General features: G+C 42.4%; 1 protein-coding gene across 1 annotated transcript in view; it reads right to left on the reverse strand.

Annotated features, from left to right (window-relative positions):
- Positions 1-21,093, reverse strand: part of LOC126251447 (uncharacterized) — a 516,817-nt gene that overhangs the window by 45,654 nt on the left and 450,070 nt on the right. Inside the window, exons 11-12 of the mRNA XM_049951875.1 lie at positions 4,689-4,912; positions 1,268-1,517 (exon numbers count right to left, since the gene is read on the reverse strand). Of these exons, the coding sequence (XP_049807832.1) occupies positions 1,268-1,517; positions 4,689-4,912 (474 nt within the window). The remainder of the gene's footprint in view (positions 1-1,267; positions 1,518-4,688; positions 4,913-21,093) is intronic.

The following is a 21,093-nucleotide window of genomic DNA, read 5'->3' on the forward strand; positions in this document are numbered from 1 at the left end:
CTGCTGCAATGTTCTGTGGAGTCACAACTCGTTGTGCCTCAACTGGACGAGGAGCATCTTCCACTGAAGTCACACCATTTGCGAACTTCCTACTCCATTCGTAGACTTGCTGCTGTGACAAACATGCATCACCGAACTGAACCTTCATTCGTCGATGAATTTCAAAAGGGTTCACAACTTCACTACGCAAAAACCGAATAACAGAATGCTGTTCTTCCCTGGTGCAAGTCGCAAGTTTGGCGGTCACCTTTATACTGATACTGCAACGGTATGTGTGCATCTGCACTATGCTGCCACCAACAGGCCATTCTGCACGCTGTTTGTAGCACGCTTACCAACTTACAGGATATCGGCGCGAAATTTCGATTTGTTATTACAAATTTCAGTTTTTCATTTGACTCACCATCGTGTTTGTTTACTAACAGCCGCCCACACAGTTGCAGATGACAAGACCTATGCCGAGAAAAACGGCAACAGAAAAACACAAAAAATATGCCGCAAACAGTGGCACCTTAAAAGCGTGTCAACCACCGTAGCCGAGGACGTCGCGCCGGCTTGTCATGACAGGGGGCCCCGGTTCGATTCTCTGCTGGATTGCAGATTTTCTCCGCTCAAGGACTGTGTGTTTGTGTCGTCCCCATCATCATGATCTCATCTTCACCGACGTGCAAGTCGCCGAAGTGGCGTCACCTCAAAAGTCTTGCACCAGGCGATCACGTCTACCCGTCGGCAGGCCCTCTCCTCACAATTCATTTCATCTTAAAACAATGCTGTAATGCATAATAAATAAGGTAGTATGAAAGTATACGCAGAAAACAATATCTAAAAACGCAAACAGTACAAATGTAATAATGTTATAAAGTGTTTTGTAACTATGCTATTTTCTGCAGATTTAGAGAAACCACTATTGATGGCGATATTTGCCACTGAAACTAATGTGGGGAATAAATAAACAAATAAATAAATAACAAAGTTTTTGCATCAAGGCGGACTCACAATTCCCATACTCTTCTTTTGAATGGAGAGACGCACCAAATGGAAGAGTTCCGAGACAAAATTATTATTCAGATTTGACCCTTAGAACGTTTGATTTTTCCACTCTTCATGTACATCTCCATATGTTAACATCAATACCATCTCGTTTTAGCCGTTACGGCTGGAGTAATTCAATTGTAAGCATTGCTAAAAGTCAGAGAATAGTGACAGTACAAAATGACTTTTATACAGCGAGAAGTAACGTGTTTGAGGTAATAGTAGCATACTGTACCTGCTAGGAGGCGGCGGTTGGGGTCGGAGATGTAATTCAATCTGTTGACGACCTCCTGAGGCGCGTCCAGCAAGTTGGCTTCGTTCCCACAGTGGCAGGCGAGGTGGGCAAAGTAGAGGAAGAGCGGCCTCTGCGTGTCGTGGTCGCCGATGAGCCTCTCGGCCTCCTGCGTCAACACGTCCGTCACGTACTGGCCGGAGTACTGCCACGCCGTCGTCATGTTGTCGCGCATGTCGTAGCCGTTCATATCCTGCAAGTTCGGATGAATGTGGTAAGTAAGACATACCGCTAAAAGCAAGGTCAACACATCAAGTAATCCTACACCGCCACCCTCAGCAACAACGAGAACACAGTTTCTTTAATGAAAGGGTTATTATTTTGACGTGGAACTGACTTGCAGTTCTCATATCGTGAATTTAAACAAATGAATGGGACTTGCTAGAGTTTCAACTTATAAGGGGAGACCAGGACGTTGGGGTCACGGATTTACCTCAAACTTTCTACACCTTCAGTAGGCCGTTATAGAAAGAAGAAGTAAGCTGGACTACTCTGGCAATTCCGAGTAAACAACAAGAAAAGTTCTACGTGTCTCTTATGTACCTAATGAATTTGTGCCAAGGTGCAGGCAGTTTCAAGGAGTTGTGGTCAAATGGTTAGCGTTTGCGCATTCTAAGAGGGTCACGGACGAAGCGACGGCTCGAGTCCCGCCAACCCTTAGTTTTTAATCTATATTCCTTTCATCACTAATCACATTGTGTCATTAATATGGCATTTAAGAGCTCATATAATGACAAAGAACTTCTACTGAATGTGAGAGGTTGTTTGACTATTTCTTATTTGTAATTAAATTTTCAAGGTCAAGCTTGGAAAGTCAAAGTTAATCCTCGATCAAAAAATGATATGAATGGCGTTATTCACAATACGTAACACAGGGTGTATCAAAAAGAATCATCCGATTTAAAAAAATCGTGACTATCATGATATTTGCTCTCAAGTTTTACAGGGTTCCTGCTAGGTATCATCAGTGTGCACCCAGTTCTGTTCTAGTAAAAATGGTGTCGTGAAAACAGAAAGCGTTTTGTATTCCACGTTTTGTACAGTGTGGGTCAGTAATAACTGTTCAGCGTGACTTTCGCACTAGGTATGGTGTGGATCCTCGTACTGCACAGAGCATTAGACGATGGCATGAACAATTTCTATAAGCAGGTTGTTTGCGTAAAGGCAAATCGCCGGCCCGTCACCGACTGCCTGACACAGACGTCGAACGCATCCATCATAGTTTCACATGGAGTCCGCAGAAATCCCTTTGCCGTGAAGCTCGACAGCTCAGCATGCGCCTGATATCCGTCTGCGGTGTGTTGCGTCGAAGTTTATACGTGAAACCATACAAAATTCACCTACTGCAAGCTCTTCGTGAAGGTGACAAACAATGTGTGGAGCTATGAAATTTCGTTCTTGGCAAGACGAAGGATGACACTTTTCTTCTTGTGGCTATTGTGACCGAGCGGTTCTAGGCGCTTCAGTCTGGAACAGCGCGACTGCTGTGGTCGCAGGTTCGAATGCTGGTGATGTCCTTAGGCTAGTTAGGTTTCAGTAGTTCTATGTTCTAGGGGACTGATGACCTCAGATGTTTAGTCCCATAGTGCTCAGAGCCATTTGAACAATTTGAACCTTTCTTCCACGCTTAGTCTTTAGTGACGAGGCAACATTCCATTTCAACTGAAAAGTGAACCGTCACAACGTGAGAATATCGGGAATGGAACAACCACCTGAAGCTTAGAAACATGAGATTCTTCAAAATTTAATGTGTGTTGTGGAGTTTCACGGGAAAATGTGTATGGTCCAGTTCTCTTTGGTGAGATCACTGTTACAGGCAGCACATATGACGATAAGCTTGAGAACTTTCTTTTCCCATAGTTGGAGACTGATTCGAACGACTTCATTTACCATCAGGATCGGGAAGCGCCACACTGGCATCTGGAAGTACCGGAATTTTTAAACCAAAGGATTACTAAACGATGGATCGGTTGCACTGGACCAAATGATTCAGCCTTACATTACTGGCCTCCAAGGTCACTGGACCTGACTGTGTGCAATTATGCCTTGTGCGGGTTTATAAAATTGTTAATGTTCCTCCGTTACCAATAACAAAGAACGTAACATAACAGCAACTGCACTCGGAAAAGAGCCTTTCAACCATGTAGGCCCGTCTGGAAAGCCACCCACGCGGACTGATATTGCGAGTTACCCTCTACCACCGCCTAGCACAGCAACGTTCTGTTCTGAGCCCTTTGGTGCACCGGGCGGGAGGCACTTTAGAGCCAGAAAACCTATCCAAGGACTAAACCATTTGCGAAAAGGATCCAAGAAAACGCAGAGAACAGAAAATCCTGTCACCCATTTCACCAAAGACTTCAAGGAATCTTTCGTGATTACGGTTTGTGACTGAGTAATCGGAAAGATTAGCCGACCCCTAAAGGGGCGTAAAGTCGATTCGGTTTCAGGTCTCTTGCAAGAACTTATGAGACCTGTGAAAGATCACGTAAGTCTCAGAACGCAGGAGTATAGACAATCACGCGCGGATGTGGAGACTCTTACGCCGAGCAGAATACGCGCACAATTCAACATAGCCGTATAGAGCACAGGACATATTACCACCAAAGACTCGCATTTGGGAGGACGACGGTTGAAACACGCCTCCGACCATCCTGATTTAGGTTTTGCGTGATTTCCCTAAATCGATTCACGCAAATGCCGGGATGGTTCCTTTGTAAGGACATGACCGACTTCCTTTCCCATCCTTCCCTAATCCGATGGGACCGAAGACCTCCCTGTTTGGTCCCATTCCCCAACTCAACCAACCATCAAACCGCGTACGGTATCCTAAGAAATCAGCGGCAGCAGAACATCATTCAAAAAACAGGCAGTGAATTACAATCCAAGAAACATATACGAGAAGAACACTGATGTAACAGTGAACTGTAGTGCGAAGCCTAGGCTCGCAACACACAAGCTAGCTGCCAGAACTGCGAAAGGCTACTGAGACATGGGACGGGAAGTCCGCTGTCCCAGTTATCTCGTCATCAGCACTGAGGCAGCGGCGCGCCTATACTCGTCGCCAGCGATCAGGGGCCGGCAAGCGGGTGCGACTTAACTCGTCAACAGCGCTCAGGGCAAAACCGGCGGCTGCGACTATACTCGTCATTGGCACCCAGGGAGCGGCACGCAGCATGACGAGTAAACTCGTCAACTGCAGTCAAAGGGATAAATGGGCAAATGGATAACGGGATAGAGTCGTAAAACAAGTGATCGAAAGCTCAAACCACTTGACGGGAACGGAACTCGATAGATTTTTATCAGTATATGATAAAAATTCGTGGCAGAGCTGTAATAGTAATGGTAATAGTAAGATGGATCTTACGCCAGACTGAACTACGAAGTCGTAGTAGCCGACCATGCCATTCCAGTAGCCGAAGTGTGTGTCGAACCCGCGGTATGCCGGAGTGTAGTTCTTGGCGTGATGGCCCAGGTGCCACTTGCCGATCGCCCTGGTGACGTAGCCGAGGTCTTGCAGGTACTGCGGCAGGATCTTGCCTGCCGGTAGGGCACTCAGGTCAGCGGCTCCTATCACGTGGGCCTGCATACCTGTCGGCAAGTAAATAAGATTCGTCATAAACTGGCATTCTACGGATCGGAGCGTGGAATGTCAGATCCCTTAATCGCGCAGGTAGGTTAGAAAATTTAAAAAGGGAAATGGATAGGTTAAAGTTAGATATAGTGGGAATTAGTGAATGTCGGTGGCAGGAAGAACAAGACTTCTGGTCAGGTGAATACAGGGTTATAAATACAAAATCAAATAGGGGTAATGCAGGAGTAGGTTTAATAATGAATAAAAAAATAGGAGTGCGGCTAAGCTACTACAAACAGCATAGTGAACGTATTATAGTGGCCAAGATAGACACGAAGCCCATGCCTACTACAGTAGTTCAAGTTTATATGCCAACTAGCTCTGCAGATGATGAAGAAATAGATGAAATGTATGACGAGATAAAAGAAATTATTCAGCTAGTGAAAGGAGACGAAAATTTAATAGTCATGGGTGACTGGAATTCGTCAGTAGGAAAAGGGAGAGAAGGAAACATAGTAGGTGAATATGGATTGGGGGGGAAGGAATGAAAGAGGAAGCCGCCTTGTAGAATTTTGCACAGAGCATAACTTAATCATAGCTAACACTTGGTTCAAGAATCATGAAAGGAGGCTGTATACATGGAAGAAGCCAGGAGATACTGACAGGTTTCAGATAGATTATATAATGGTAAGACAGAGATTTAGGAACCAGGTTTTAAATTGTAAGACATTTCCTGGGGCAGATGTGGATTCTGACCACAATCTATTGGTTATGAACTGTAGATTAAAACTGAAGAATTGCAAAAAGGTTGGAATTTAAGGAGATGGGACCTGGATAAACTGACTAAACCAGAGGTTGTACAGAGTTTCAGGGACAGCATAAGGGAACAATTGACAGGAATGGGGGAAAGAAATACAGTAGAAGACGAATGGGTAGCTCTGAGGGATGAAGTAGTGAAGGCAGCAGAGGATCAAATAGGTAAAAAGACGAGGGCTAGTAGAAATCCTTGGGTAACAGAAGAATATAGAATTTAATTGATGAAAGGAGAAAATATAAAAATGCAGTAAATGAAGCAGGCAAAAAGGAATACAAACGTCTCAAATATGAGATCAACAGGAAGTGCGAAATGGCTAAGCAGGGATGGCTAGAGGACAAATGTAACGATGTAGAGGCTTGTCTCACTAGGGGTAAGATAGATACTGCCTACAGGAAAATTAAAGAGACATTTGGAGAAAAGAGAGCCACTTGTATGAATATCAAGAGCTCAGATGGAAACCCAGTTCCAAGCAAAGGGGGCACAGCAGAAAGGTGGAAGGAGTATATAGAGGGTCTATACCAGGGCGATGTACTGGAGGGCAATATTATGGAAACGGAAGAGGATGTAGATGAAGATGAAATGGGAGATACGATACTGCGTGAAGTGTTTGACAGAGCACTGAAAGACCTGAGTCGAAACAAGGCCCCGGGAGTAGACAACATTCCATTAGAACTACTGATGGCCTTGGGAGAGCCAGTCCTGAAAAAACTCTACCATCTGGTGAGCAAGATGTATGAGACAGGCGAAATACCCTCAGACTTCAAGAAGAATATCATAATTCCAATGCCAAAGAAAGCAGGCGTTGACAGATGTGAAAATTACCGCAATGTCAGTTTAATAAATCACGGCTGCAAAATACTAACGCCAATTCTTTACAGACGAATGGAAAAACTGGTAGAAGCCGACCTCGTGGAAGATCAGTTTGGATTCCGTAGAAATGTTGGAACACGTGAGGCAATACTGACCTTACTATTTATCTTAGAAGAAAGATTAAGAAAAGGCAAACCTACATTTCTAGCATTTGTAGACTTAGAGAAAGCTTTTGACAATGTTGACTGGAATACTCTCTTTCAAATTCCAAAGGTGGCAGGGGTAAAATACAGGGAGCGAATGGCTATTTACAATTTGTACAGAAACCAGATGGCAGTTATAAGAGTTGAGGGCCATGAAAGGGAAGCAGTGGTTGGGAAGGGAGCGAGACAGGGCTGTAGCCTCTCCCCGATGTTATTCAATCTGTACATTGAGCAAGCAGTTAAGGAAACAAAAGAATAATTTGGAGTAGGTATTAAAATCCATGGAGAAGTAATAAAAACTTTGAGGTTCGCCGATGATATTGTAATTCTGTCAGAGAGCAAAGGATTTGGAAGGGCAGTTGAACGGAATGGACAGTGTCTTGAAAGGAGGATATAAGATGAACATCAACAAAAGCAAAACGAGGATAAAGAATGTAGTCGAAATAAATCGGGTGATGCTGAGGGAATTATATTAGGAAATGAGACACTTAAAGTAGTAAAGGAGTTTTGCTATTTGTGGAGCAAAATAACTGATGATGGTCGAAGTAGAGAGGATATAAAATGTAGACTGGCAATGGCAAGGAAAGCGTTTCTGAAGAAGAGAAATTTGTTAAAATCGAGTATAGATTTAAGTGTCAGGAAGTCGTTTCTGAAAGTATTTGTATCGAGTGAAGTCACGTGTGGAAGTGAAACATGTATGATAAATAGTTTGGACACGAAGAGAGTAGAAGCTTGGGAACTGTGGTGCTACAGAAGAATGCTGAAGATTAGATTGGTAGATCCTGTAACCAATGAGAAAAGAATTGGGGAGGAATCTATGGCAGAAACTGACTAGAAGAAGAGATCAGTTGGTAGGACACATTCTGAGGCATCAAGGGATCACCAATTTCATATGGGAGGGCAGTGTGGAGGGTAAAAATCGTAGAGGGAGGCCAAGAGATGAATACACTAAGCAGATTCAGAAGGATGTAGGTTGCAGTAGGTACTGGGAGATGAAGGAGCTTGCACAGGATAGATTAGCATGGAGAGCTGCATCCAACCAGTCTCAGGGCTGAAGACCACAACAACAACATATAACGCAACAGCGGTGACACAAAATATTTCAGTGCTATTTTCCTTCTGTAAAATCATCTTGTCGTATTCAGTTGCATGTTACCGACTGACATAAATGAACTTAAAGTCCTATACAGGGTAAGTACGGACAACTGGCGGGCGCCGTGAATTTTGCGTTCGTCGCGCTGCTGCTAATACGCTGACCACTTATCAGTATACACTGATAGCCCAAACATTATCACCACTACCCACAGAGACACTGGATGCCCCCTGGTGACGTTGAGGGCATGTGACGCGGTAACAAAAGTAAGTAAGCGTAGGAAACACAGACGGGGATCACCTCAGACCAGATGTGGGCTGCAAAGTGGAAATCCATTGAAGTAAGCGATTTTCACGAAGGGCAGGTTATTATTATGGAGCCTCTGAACGAGTATCTCGAAAACTACGAAGCTGGTCGAATGTTCAAATGCTACTGTCGTGAGCATCTACGGGAAGACGGAGAAGGACAGTGAAACAACCACTAGGCGTTAAATGGTTGGACGTCTAACGACTCTTCGCAGAACGTGGGGTCCGGAGGCTTGTCTGCTCTGTAAAGTAGGATAGATGGTGACCCGCGGCATCTCCACCGAAAGAGCACAATGCTGCTTCACACACAAGTACTTCCGGAACGCACCGTCCGTCGCACATTGTTGAACATGGAGCTCCGCGCAGACCACCTCTATGTGTTCACATGTTGGCCCAACGACAGCTTCAGTTACGATTGCAATGAACACGGGACCATCGGGATTCGACCGAGAATCAGTGGAAAAGTGTTGGCTCTTAGAGTGAATCACAGTTCTTTCTACACTAGGTCGCGTGTCGTCTCCACAAACGCCGTCATTTGGGTGATCGGCGGCTCGGAACGTGCACCGCGCCACGGCCACACTCTGGTGGTAGCGGTATTATGCTATGGGAGACATTCTCCTGCGGTCGTGGGACCTGTTGTAGTAATCCAAGATAAGTCTGCACCTACGAACTACCTGTATCCCTTCATACTTGATGCCTTCCCCAACGGCGATATTATTGTCTGTGTCTCGGATCCAGAACAGAGCTACAGTTGTTTGAGGAGTGTTGTGGTGAACTCACGTTGATGTCTCTGAGACTATATTAGCCTACTGAATCCATCAGAGATGGTATCGGGCGCCATCATCGCGTACACAAAGCAGTAGCCTTTTATTTGCGCGAATTAATTTAACTGTGCGTAGACATTTAATGCCACGTACCTCCACAAACATGCCAACAAACTGTCTGATTCCTAAAACGCAGAATCAGTGGTGTATTTCGTTCCAAAGACGGACAAACAGACTAGCAGGTGACCATAATATTCTGGCTCATCAGTGTATGTTAACCGTTTCTATTAGTGAATCGAGGTCACTTTGTAGAGTATTAACTTGAAACTAGTCTCGAATCCTCAGTGATAACAATGTAAACAAAACAGATCGAGAAACATACTTTGCGGCGAAGATAAATCCCAGTTTTCATCCCGCTGTAATTTAATGATAGCGACAGTGAGAGATACGGCACGAGGTGTTTCTGCATCGAACTCAAATATCTGGTGCTGTCACGCGTGTCCTAAAACTTATCATATGAGTCTTCAGCAACAGCATCAGAAGAAGGTAACAAGTGTTAGGTCGGAAACCATAGGTTTTACAATAAAAAATTTACAAAGGTAGGACTTGGACTCATGCTCTCAGGTACTGTACAAACTTAACCCTAGAACACTAAAGGAACAAAAAACTTAAACTGCAGCTAAGCCCTCGAAAATTTTACTACTTATTATTTTATTAAGAGGAATTCATCTGTAGGTTATGCATTAGTTAATCACACTTACTATATGTCCAATCGTATGTTACATACCAAGTGATGTAAAAATGTTCTGTTTTATACCTTACTACAATCGTAAATTAATGACGTTTTAGTAATCTAGGCCGACGTCCTTGCCGCAGTGGTAACACCAGTTCCGACAGATCACCGAAGTTCAGCTCTGTTGGGGCTGGACAGCACTTGGATGGGTCACCATGCGGATCTGTCGAGCGCTGTTGGCAAGCGGGGTGCACTCAGCCCTTCTGAGATCAACTGAGGAGCTACTTCAGTGAGAAGTAGCGGCTCCGGTCACGAAAACTGTCAACGGCCGGGAGAACGGTGTGCTGACCACATCCCCTCCGTATCCGCAACAAGTGACGCTTATCGGCTGAGGATGACTCGGCGGTCGGTCGGCACCGTTGGGCTTTCCGAGGCCTGTTCGGACGGAGAGTAGTCTAGGGTGAGTTCTATATAGAGTCAGTTCATCCATCACGGGAAACGAGAAAGTCGACGATTTTTGCCTGTTGTCGACATTGATACTGGCAACATATCAACCCCAAAAATTTCAGGACTTTAAAGAAAGTATTAATTTTAAGTTCGGAAGTGGATAAAAAGTGATAAAAGAAACATTTTTGTCTTATATAATTACAAATTAACAAGCTTGAAATTTTTTCTTTGCGTTTTACTCTGAAACCTTCTTGCCAAATTTCACGATTCCAGGCCAGCGGGAAATTCCCTAGAGGTTTTGATGCCTAGTTTCCAAGTATCAAATTATGTAACGTAAATGACAGTAAATTTTGATTGCACTGACGTGACAGCTTCAATTTTTCCACCGCCAAGGGACTGTAGATCTTAGTATGGAGTACAGATTTCATCTATCCGTTCTTCACAAAAAAGTTTTTTAACAGTCAGACAGACAGGAAAGTGATTTTGTAAGGCCTCCGCCTTTACCGAATGAGGCACGGAACCCTCAAAATTACAGCTGTAGTAGAAGCACCAGAATTCTGGAATAACTTTATTTTACGAAATTTAAAAGACGCCGTCTAAAACAATCCATTTAACAGTACAGAAACCATGCTCCTCCAGCAGCACCGTTTAATTAAGAGATCACATATTCCAAGTTCTGCTGTAAATTCTCTTATTACAGATCTTTCATAAACCTTCATTTATTACCAAGACAGTGTACTGTACTAATGAACGACTGAAATAGTATTGCGGTCAATTCCAGTTGCAGGTTGTCTTTCTAACAGCTTCTAGGGCAACAAAAATATTGTTTACAGTATTTCATATCATTATTAAGCGAACTTTAAAATTTAAAATACTACAATAATCTCTTAGTTAAGAGGTATAATCTTACTTTAGTTGTTTAACGCCATAAAGACATATTAAAGTTAGAAGGTGTGTATCTATCTCGAGGCATCATTACCCAAGGTGCGCAAATTACCCAAAATACATACGCACAGTATTTCAGAAAGCATTCTGTGAGTTCCAACAAACTCCGAACATTTTCTCAAACTTTTTCGAAGGTTTTTCTCGCTAGCATCCCCCCCTCCCCAACAGAATGAAAGGGAAAACCCTTATCGCTGATTACATTTTCACTGATAACGCAGTAAAACTTCAGCACCAGGCAAGATGTTTTAATTTATTATTTCTTTATTCGCTCCACATTCTTCAGACGGCACCTACATACACTACTGAAAGTACACGCGAAAGATTATGATTGTACGTCACTTATATTCAGGAGATATGACGTCATAAACATTTAGATGCGTAAATAACTAGCTTTTCTAAAAAGGGAGCCCAGTTTATTGAGACTATAATCATGAGGCTTGACGTTTTATGCTGTATCACAAATGAGAGTTCCATTCTATAAAGAGTTGTTAATAGGGATGGAGAGCGTGGGGCAGTGGGAATGGGAGTGTGGGGGGGGGGCGGAGGAAGGATAACCGTACTTACAAATATATTAGCCATAGAGATCAGCAAGTTCTCATTGCCACTAAACATGTACACTTTGAGGTATAAACTGGATGTACTCTTACCTGTGCGAATGGGGTACTTCCCAGTCATGAGGGCTGCTCTCGATGGAGTACACACGGGTTGTACGTAGTGGCTGTTCAGGATCACACCGTGATACGCCAGAGCGTCGATATTTGGCGTCGGGATCTGGTCCGACCCGTGGAAGCTCACGTCGTTCCACCCCTGGAAACAGTTTCTATTGATATCCAAATAGGCAGACGATATCCAACGCGCTAACCGTTTCCAAACGCGATACACAGCCCGTGAATAGGTAGTGACCGTGTTCAATACGTAAGTCTGAAAAATACTTCAGCGTGTTCATGCGTTTTGAGTCATACTAGTTTACCTTGATTTCTGACGATATTATCAATTTTTATGGTCAACGTACACGATAATTCATCAGCAGTTGAAGCTGCTACAATAATTTACCGCTGACACATTTAGGGAGACTTAGTTCATTCATTTCATGAATACTCGGCGCTGTCTGAAAAGTTGTTCATGCTGGACAGTTCAATTCCCCAATTCGCCTGATGGCAGTTTGTTTTTGTTGTTATGGTCTTCAGCTCTCCATGCCACTCTACTCTGTAATAGCCTCTTCATCTCCGAATAACTACTGCAACATACATCCTTCTGAATCTGCTTACTGTATTCATCTCTCGGCCTCCCTCTACGATTATCCCCAGCCACACACACACACACATACATTTCCGTCCACTACTAAACTGGCGATCCCTCGATATCTCAGTATGTGCCCTATCAACTGATCCCTTCTTTTAGTCAAGTTGTGCCACAGATTTCTTATATCACAAATTCTATTCAGTACTTTTCGCATAAGTTACGTGATCGACCCATCTAATCTTCAACACTCTTCTGTAGCACCACATTTAGAAAGTTTCTATTCTCTTTTTGTTTAAACTGTTTGCCGGCCGGAGTGGCCGAGCGGTTCTAGGGGCTACAGTCTGGAGCCACGCGACCGCTACGGTCGCAGGTTCGAATCCTGCATCGGGCATGGATGTGTGTGATGTCCTTAGATTAGTTAGGTTTAAATAGTTCTAAGTTCTAGGGGACTGATGACCTCAGAAGTTAAGTCCCATAGTGCTCAGAGCCCTTTGAACCATTTTTTTAAACTGTTTATCGTCCATGTGTCACTTCCACATATGGCTACACTCGAGACAAATGCCTTCAGAAAAGACTTCCTGACAGTTAAATCTATATTCAATTTTAACATATCTCTTCTTCAGAAATACTTTTCTTGCTATTACCAGAGTAAATTTTGCATCCTCTCTGTTTCGGCCATCATTTATTTTGCTGCCAAATAGCAAAACTTTTCCACTACTTTGTCTCGTTTCCTATCTCATTGCTTTAGCATTATCTAATTTAATTCGACTACATTCCATTACCCTGGTTTTGCTTTTGTTGATGTTCATCTTATATCCTTCTTTCAAGACATTGTCCATTTCGTTTAATTGTTCTTGTAAGTCTTTTGCTGTCTCTGACAGAATTACAATGTCTTCTCCCTGAACTTAAATTCTGACTCCATATTTTTCCTTTGTTTCATTCATTATTTGTTTAATATGCATGTTGGATAACATCAGGGATGGGCTACAACTCTGTCTCACACCATTCTCAACCACTGCTTCCCTTCCATGCCTCTCGACTATTACAATAGCTGTCTGGTTTCTCTATAAGTTGTAAATATCCTTTCGCTCCATGTATTTTACCCCTGCTGCCTTGAGAATTTGAATGAAAGTGTTCAGCCATCACTGATAAAGCTTCCTCTACAAATGCTATAAATGTAGGTTTGCCTTTCCTTAATCTATATTCGAAGATTGGTCAACGTGTTCCTATACTTCTCCTCAATCCAAAATGATCTTCTACGATGTCGATTTCTACCAGTTTTTCCATTCTTCTATAAAAACTCCGTGTTAGTATTTCGCCACCATGATTTAATAAACTGATAGTACGTTAATTTTTACTGCTGTCAGCATCTGCTTTCTTTGGAATTGGAATTACTACGTTCTTATTGAAGTCTGAGGGTATTTCGTCTGTCTCATACATCTTGTACATCAAATGTAAGAGTTTTGTCATTGCTGGCTCTCCCAAGACTGTCAGTAGAATATCGTCTACTCCAAGCGCATGTTTAGACTTAGACCTTTCAGAGTTCTGTCAAATTCTTCTCACAGTCTCATGTCTCCCAACTCATCTTCATCTAATGCTCTCTCTGAAACTCTACAATTTCTGGTTCTTTCAGTTTATCCAGGTCCCGTCTCCTTCAATTCCTACAGTCTTGTAATTCTTTCCGTTTCAATATACATTTCATAATCAATAAATTGTGGTCAGAGTCCACAACTAGCTCTGGAAATGTCTTAAAATTTAAAATCTGGTTTAAGAATTATATAAACAGTCTGAAACCTTCCGGTGTCTCGACGTCTCTTTCACGTTTACTAACTTCTTTCATGGTTCGTAAACTAATTGTGGACTATGATTAAAGTACACCCTGTGCCAAATTCTACCTGGCGACTTCATCTTTCATTTCTTTCCACCAGTCCTTATTCACGTATTATTTTTCCCTCTCTACCTTTCCCTGCTATCGTATTCCTGCACCCTATCAAAATTATATTCTCGTGTCCTATAACTAACTGAACAATTTCTTTTATCTCATCGAACACTTCTTCAATCTCTCCATCATCTGCGGAGTTAGTTGGCATGTTAACTTGTACTATTGTGGTAGGTGTCGGCTTTGCGTATCTTGGTTACGACAATGTGTTCACTATGCTGTATAGATTATCCGCATTCCTGTTTTCTTCAAAAAATGGTTCAAGTGGCTCTGAGCACTATGGGACTTAACATCCATGTCATCAGTCCCCTAGAACTTAGAACTACTTAAACCTAACTAACCTAAGGACAGAACATCTTGTTTTCTTATTCATTATTAAACCCACTCTTGCATTACTCCTGTATGACTTTGTATTTATAAGTCTGTATACACCAAACCAGAACTCTTTGTCCTCCTCTCACCGAACTTTACTAATTACCACTATATCTAAGTTCAACCTATCCATTTCCCTCTTTAAATTTTTTAGCCAACATGCCCGATTAAGGTATCGAACATTCCACGCTGCGATCCGTAGAATCCCAGTTCTGTTTCTCCTGGTGACGACAATCTCCTGAGTAGTCCCCAGACGGAGATCAGAATGGGGGACTATTTTACCTCAGGAATATTTTACCTAAGAGGAGGTCCCCATCATTTAACCATTCAGTATAGATGTATGTGCTAGGAAAAAATTATGACTCTAGTTTCCCCTTCCTTTCAGCCATTCACATCATCCAGACTGTTGGCCCCGCAACTGCAGAACAGGCTGATGCCCATCTTCAGGAACCACACATTTGTCTGCCCTCTCAACGGATACCTCACCGTTGTGGTTGCACCATTCAAAGCAATGGATTCGTGATTGTAACTATGGAATCTTCAAGTTATGAAACTGACCACAATGCTGTTTTCTGAATAGTCCTCGAAGGAAGATGATATGACTTCCTTTATGGAGACTGTCGGCAATGATTTAAGCGTGAGGAAGTGGTGCTAGTTTGCAGATTCCAGCTTAGTCTCAAAGCAGTACTTTTACACAATGGGAAAAATTTTCTTGTTTTCCTATTGTTTACGCAGTTAATCTGAAAGAGACATACGAGAACTGCAATGTGCTACTCGCACTTATCCAGTGCAAGAAATACTAACAGTGAATATGTGAAAATATCAAGATAAATACAAATCTGCCCAGCATACAGCTCACGTACATAAATCCCTGCTGATTTCTACCTAATATGGGACAGCAGAGACAGAAAAACCACTGTAACTAGGAAACGATGGTCTTTCCAGTACGTATTACTGCCTGGACTGAACAAATTTGTGAACCCTCCTCTCGCTGGTTGAAGAAAAATGCTTGCATCTGCACTACACATTAAAATGTGGCTTTTTCTTATAAACTATGGGAAACATCTCATGTTGATTTATCTACTAGGGAGAGACATTTGCATGCATCATTGAAATAAAATTAAAATTAGCGATACTTGTAGCGTAGAAAATTAGGAAATTAAATTCTAATGAACATTATCTGAATCGTGTTACTGAATGAAGTTGAACGAATAGCGTGATTGACTTTCACAAGTGTCTGCAAGTGTTCTTTGTGTCACCATAGGGCAAGCACCTATCGCAGATATTGGACAAGAACTACTGACGCCATACCTCATGGGACGTCAAATGTCACTTTGGATTTCATTTGGACTTCGTCCTGGATAATCTTGCAGCTGTTAGTGATGAACAGGGAGACTATTCCATCAAGATAGATTTCTAATGCCAAAACACTGTTAAGGCAATGAAGTACTGCAGCCTTGTCTGACTACTACCTATATTTTCTAAGCAGCGTCCCTAATCAAGTACCGCAAGGCAATCGTGAAGTAGACATGATTAATTGTTTCTCTTGTCTCCCATATTACTCGTTTGAGTACTGTCAGTCCTTTGGCTGTTTGAATTTAGAAATGTTGTGGTGAAAGCGTGTGAATTTGCAGATGCATACGATACATAGGCTGCTGAAATCATTTACAAAACCGTTATTACATGAAAACTGAGGCTGGATTCATAGAACAATTATCATCCAGAAACCGAGTACTTTGTTGCTGTAACCGAAAGAAAGAATTTTTTTGCCATTGTTATTGCACCACTAAGAATGAATCATACAAATGTTGTGAGACTTGCTGGTATTACTGAGTGAAAATAAAAAGCCAATTAACTGTACGGTAAAAGAAGTGAACACCAGTGTTGAGCAACGTGGAATGAGAATAAATTCAAAATAATAAGGCAAAGATTTTACAAATCAGTCAAGGAAGGTAAAAGTGAAAATTTGTGATGGGCTAGTGAAAGAAGCAAAACTAAAGAAACTGCAAAAAGGTGGGAATTTAAGGAGATGGGACCTGGATAAACTGAAAGAACCAGAGAATGTACAGAGTTTCAGCGGGAGCATAAGGGAACAATTGACATGAACGGGGGAAAGAAATACAGTAGAAGAAGAATGGATAGCTTTGAGGGATGAAGTAGTTAAGGCAGCAAACGATCAAGTAGGTAAAAAGACGAGGGCTAGTAGAAATCCTTGGGTAACAGAAGCAATATTGAATTTAATTGACGAAAGGAGAAAATATAAAAATGCATTAAATGAAGCAGGCAAAATGGAATACAAACGTCTCAAAAATGAGATCGACAGGAAATGCAAAATGGCTAAGCAGTGATGGCTAGAGGACAAATGCAAGGATGTAGAGGCTTATTTCACTAGGGTTAAGATAGATACTGCCTACAGGAAAATTAAAGAGACCTTTGGAGAAAAGAGAGCCACTTGTGTGAATATCAAGAGCTCAGATGGAAACACAGTTCTAAGCAAAGAAGGGAAAGCAGAAAGGTGGAAGGAGTATATAGAGGGTCTATACAAGGGTGATGTACTTGAGGAGAAGATTATGGAAATGGAAGATGATGTAGATGAAGATGAAATGGGAGATACGATACTGCGTGAAGAGTTTGACAGAGCACTGAGAGACCTGAGTCGAATCAAGTCCCCGGGAATAGACAAAATTCCATTAGAACTACTGACGGCCTTGAGAAAGCTGGTCCTGACAAAACTTTACCATCTGGTGAGCAAGATCTATGAGACAGGCGAATTACCCTCAGACTTCAAGAAAAATATAATAATTCCAATCCCAAAGAAAGCAGGTGTTGACAGATGTGAAAATTACCGAACTATCAGAATAATAAAATAAATTGTTCAAATGACTCTGAGCACTATGGGACTTAACTTCTGAGATCATCAGTTCCCTAGAACTTAGAACTACTTAAACCTAACCAACCTATGGACATCACACACATCCATGCCTGAGGCAGGATTCGAACCTGCGACCGTAGCAGTCACACGGTTCCAGACTGAAGCGCCTGGAACCGCACGGCCACACCGGCCGGCTATCAGTTTGATAAGCCACAGCTGCAAAATACTAACGGGAATTCACTACAGACGAATGGAAAAACTGGTAGGTGCCGACGTCGTGGAAGATCAGTTTGGATTCCGTAGAAATGTTGGAACACGTGAGGCAATACTGACCTTACGATTTATCTTAGAAGAAAGATTAAGGAAAGGCAAACCTACATTTCTAGCATTTGTAGACTTAGAGAAAGCTTTTGACAATGTTGACTGGAATACTCTCTTTCAAATTTTAAAGGTGGCTGGGGTAAAATACAGGGAGTGAAAGGTTATTTACAATTTGTACAGAAACCAGACGACAGTTATAAGAATCGAGGGGCATGAAAGGGAAGCAGTGGTTGGGAAGGGAGTGAGACAGGGCTGTAGCCTGTCCCCGATGTTATTCAATCTGTATATTGAGCAAGCAGTTAAGGAAACAAAAGAAAAATTTGGAGTAGGTATTAAAATCCATGGAGAAGAAATAAAAACTTTGAGGTTCGCCGATGACATTGTATTTCTGTCAGAGACAGCACAGGATTTGGAAGAGCAGTTGAACGGAATGGACAGTGTCTTGAAAGGAGGATATAAGATGAACATCAACAAAAGCAAAATGAGAATAATGGAATGTAGTCGGATTAAGTCGGGTGATGCTGAGGGAATTAGATTAGGAAATGAGACACTTAAAGTAGTAAAGGAGTTTTGCTGTTTGGGGAGCAAAATAACTGATGATGGTCAATGTAGAGAGGTTATAAAATGTAGACTGGCAATGCCAAGGAAAGCGTTTCTGAAGAAGAGGAATTTGTTAACATCGAGTAACGATTTAAGAGTCAGGAAGTCGTTTCTGAAAGTATTTGTATGGAAGTGAAACATGGACGAAAAATAGTTTGGACAGCAAGAGAATAGAATCTTTCGAAATGTGGTGCTACAGAAGAATGCTGTAGATTAGATGGGTAGATCACATAACTAATTAGGAGGTATTGAATAGAATTGGGGATAAGAGGGGTTTGTGGCACAATTTAACGAGAAGAAGTGACTGGTTCGTAGGACATGTTCTGAGGTATCAAGGGATCGCAAATTTAGCATTGGAGGGCAGCGTGGAGATTAAAAATCGTAGAGGGAGACCAAGAGATGAATACACTAAGTAGATTCTGAAGGATGTAGGTTGCAGTAAGTACTGGGAGATGAAGAAGCTTGCACCGGATAGAGTAGCACGGAGAGCTGCATCAAATCAGTCTCAGGACTGAAGACCACAACAACAACAACAGTTGAAGAAGATGATAACTTCTGGCACTTCTGCTACAAAATTACCAGTAAAATAAAAGGTAACCAAGAAATCCAAAAAAGGACAGTTACTGCCTTTACAGAAGAAGGAATGCTTTCTGTGATCCATTATATAAACATTTAAGGAAAAGGAACTAAGGTCCGTTGTATAGAATGTTGTGCTATATCGTGCTGAGACATAGTGTGGCAGAGAGAGGAGAAATGCTTAGAGGTTTTTGAGATGTGAATTTGGAAAAAAATGGAAAGTGTGAACGGAAATTGAAAGTGAGGACTGAGGTATTACAAAGGATGAATGTGAAAAGATAAGTCGTAGAAACGATTAAGACGACCAAAGGGAAGAAACTGAATGAGAAGAAAATGTAAATCATACACTAGGGGGAATGCTGTCTCAGATGAGGACCAGAAGAGTACCAGATACGCGACAACATCAGGACACATTCATCATATGAAGGAAAAGTGGCAGAAAACTGGGTGGATAGCAGAATGATGAAGTAGCCGCGATCGACCTGCCTGATCGGCGGATCGTCTAATCATCGTCATCATCGTAATTATCTTCATCGTCATCATGACACTTGAAGCACAATGAAAGTAGTTAACGATTAGATTGTGAAGTAGGAATGTCTTTCGCTGAACCAAAGGCTTTACTAGAAAATATGGACTGTGGTTAAATGGATGTGCGTGTGGTTGCGTATCACATCGATCACAGTGCTATAGTGCCTGGAAATGAAACTGCAGTGCTTCGAAATCGGTAGGAAGCAAACAGAAAAAGTAAATAGAAGTGAGAGCAGACAAAATAGTAAGATTTTTTCTTTTTCCGCCACAATTAAGGAAATACCATGCCAATTACCCTCTTTTTTCACTTCTTTTACTGTTCGTCTAGACATTGCCTTTTTCACCATGAACACAAAAATCTAACAACGGATTCTACAACTGTTTTGTTAATTTGTACTACAGTTTCTTCGTAACGTTGAAAATATTTTATTCACATCGTAATGAATTTCACATTTGCTCCAGTAAGACCTACCAGTTCACAGTTAGCCATTGCCTATGCTAGATTCATGATGAACGTGAAATATTTTCCCAGTTCACGGATGTGAAAACGTCGACTAAAGGTCATGACAGCAGGTTAATTTCATTGGAGGCTCTTTACCTGAATCCTTTTTGAGTTCTGAAATTTTTACCATCCCTATTACGTCTACTGGAAGTTCTGGCTATTAGTATGTAGGCAATAGTGAGTCACTACAAGAACGCTATGAATTAAATTTTCTTGTAATAACTTTGGCCGTTTGGAAGCAATTCCACGGTAGTGTTGTTACACGTTGTGGCACTCCGTCTACATGGTACTATCTAATCGAAGGGATGAGCATAAGCACAGGAGGGTAGCAGGTGGTTCAAAATGGCTCTGAGCACTATGGGACTTAACTGCTGTGGTCATCAGTCCCCTAGAACTTAGAACTACTTAAACCTAACTAACCTAAGGACATCACACACACCCATGCCCGAGGCAGGATTCGAACCAGCGGCCGTAGCAGTCGCGCGGTTCCAGACTGTAGCGCCTAGAACCGCTCGGCCACTCCGGCCGGCAGTAGCAGGTGGAACACGGTATTAAACCATTAGCAAAGGTAATGACTTGGGAAGAAAGATACATCATTTTTTCATTAACTGGAATCTCATTCAGATCCTAATGAGATTTTCACTCTGCAGCGGAGTGTGCACTGATATGAAACTTCCTGTAAGGTTAAAACTGTGTGCCGGACCGAGACTCGAACTCGGGACCTTTACCTTTCGCGACCAAGTGCTCCACCAACTGAACTACCCAAGCACGAATCACGACCACTCCCCACACCTTCAATTCTGCAAGTGTCTCGTCTCCTACCTTCCGAAGTCCGCCCCCGGTAGCTGAGTGGTCAGCAAGACAGAATGTCAGTCAGGGAGTGGGTTCGATTCCCGGCTGGGTCGGAGAACTTCTCCGTTCAGGGACTGGGTGTTGTGTCGTCTAATCATCATCATTTCATCCCCATCGATGCGCAAGTCGCAGACGTGGCGACAAATCGAAAGACTTGCACTCGGCGAACGGTCTACCCAACGGGAGGCCCTAATCAAACCACATTTACATTGTACCTTCCAAAGTCCACAAAAGCTCTTCTGCGAACCTTACAGAACCAGCACTCCTTGTTGGTGTG

This window comes from Schistocerca nitens, chromosome 4 (genome assembly GCF_023898315.1).
Source record: "Schistocerca nitens isolate TAMUIC-IGC-003100 chromosome 4, iqSchNite1.1, whole genome shotgun sequence".
NCBI classification, from domain to species: domain Eukaryota; kingdom Metazoa; phylum Arthropoda; class Insecta; order Orthoptera; family Acrididae; genus Schistocerca; species Schistocerca nitens.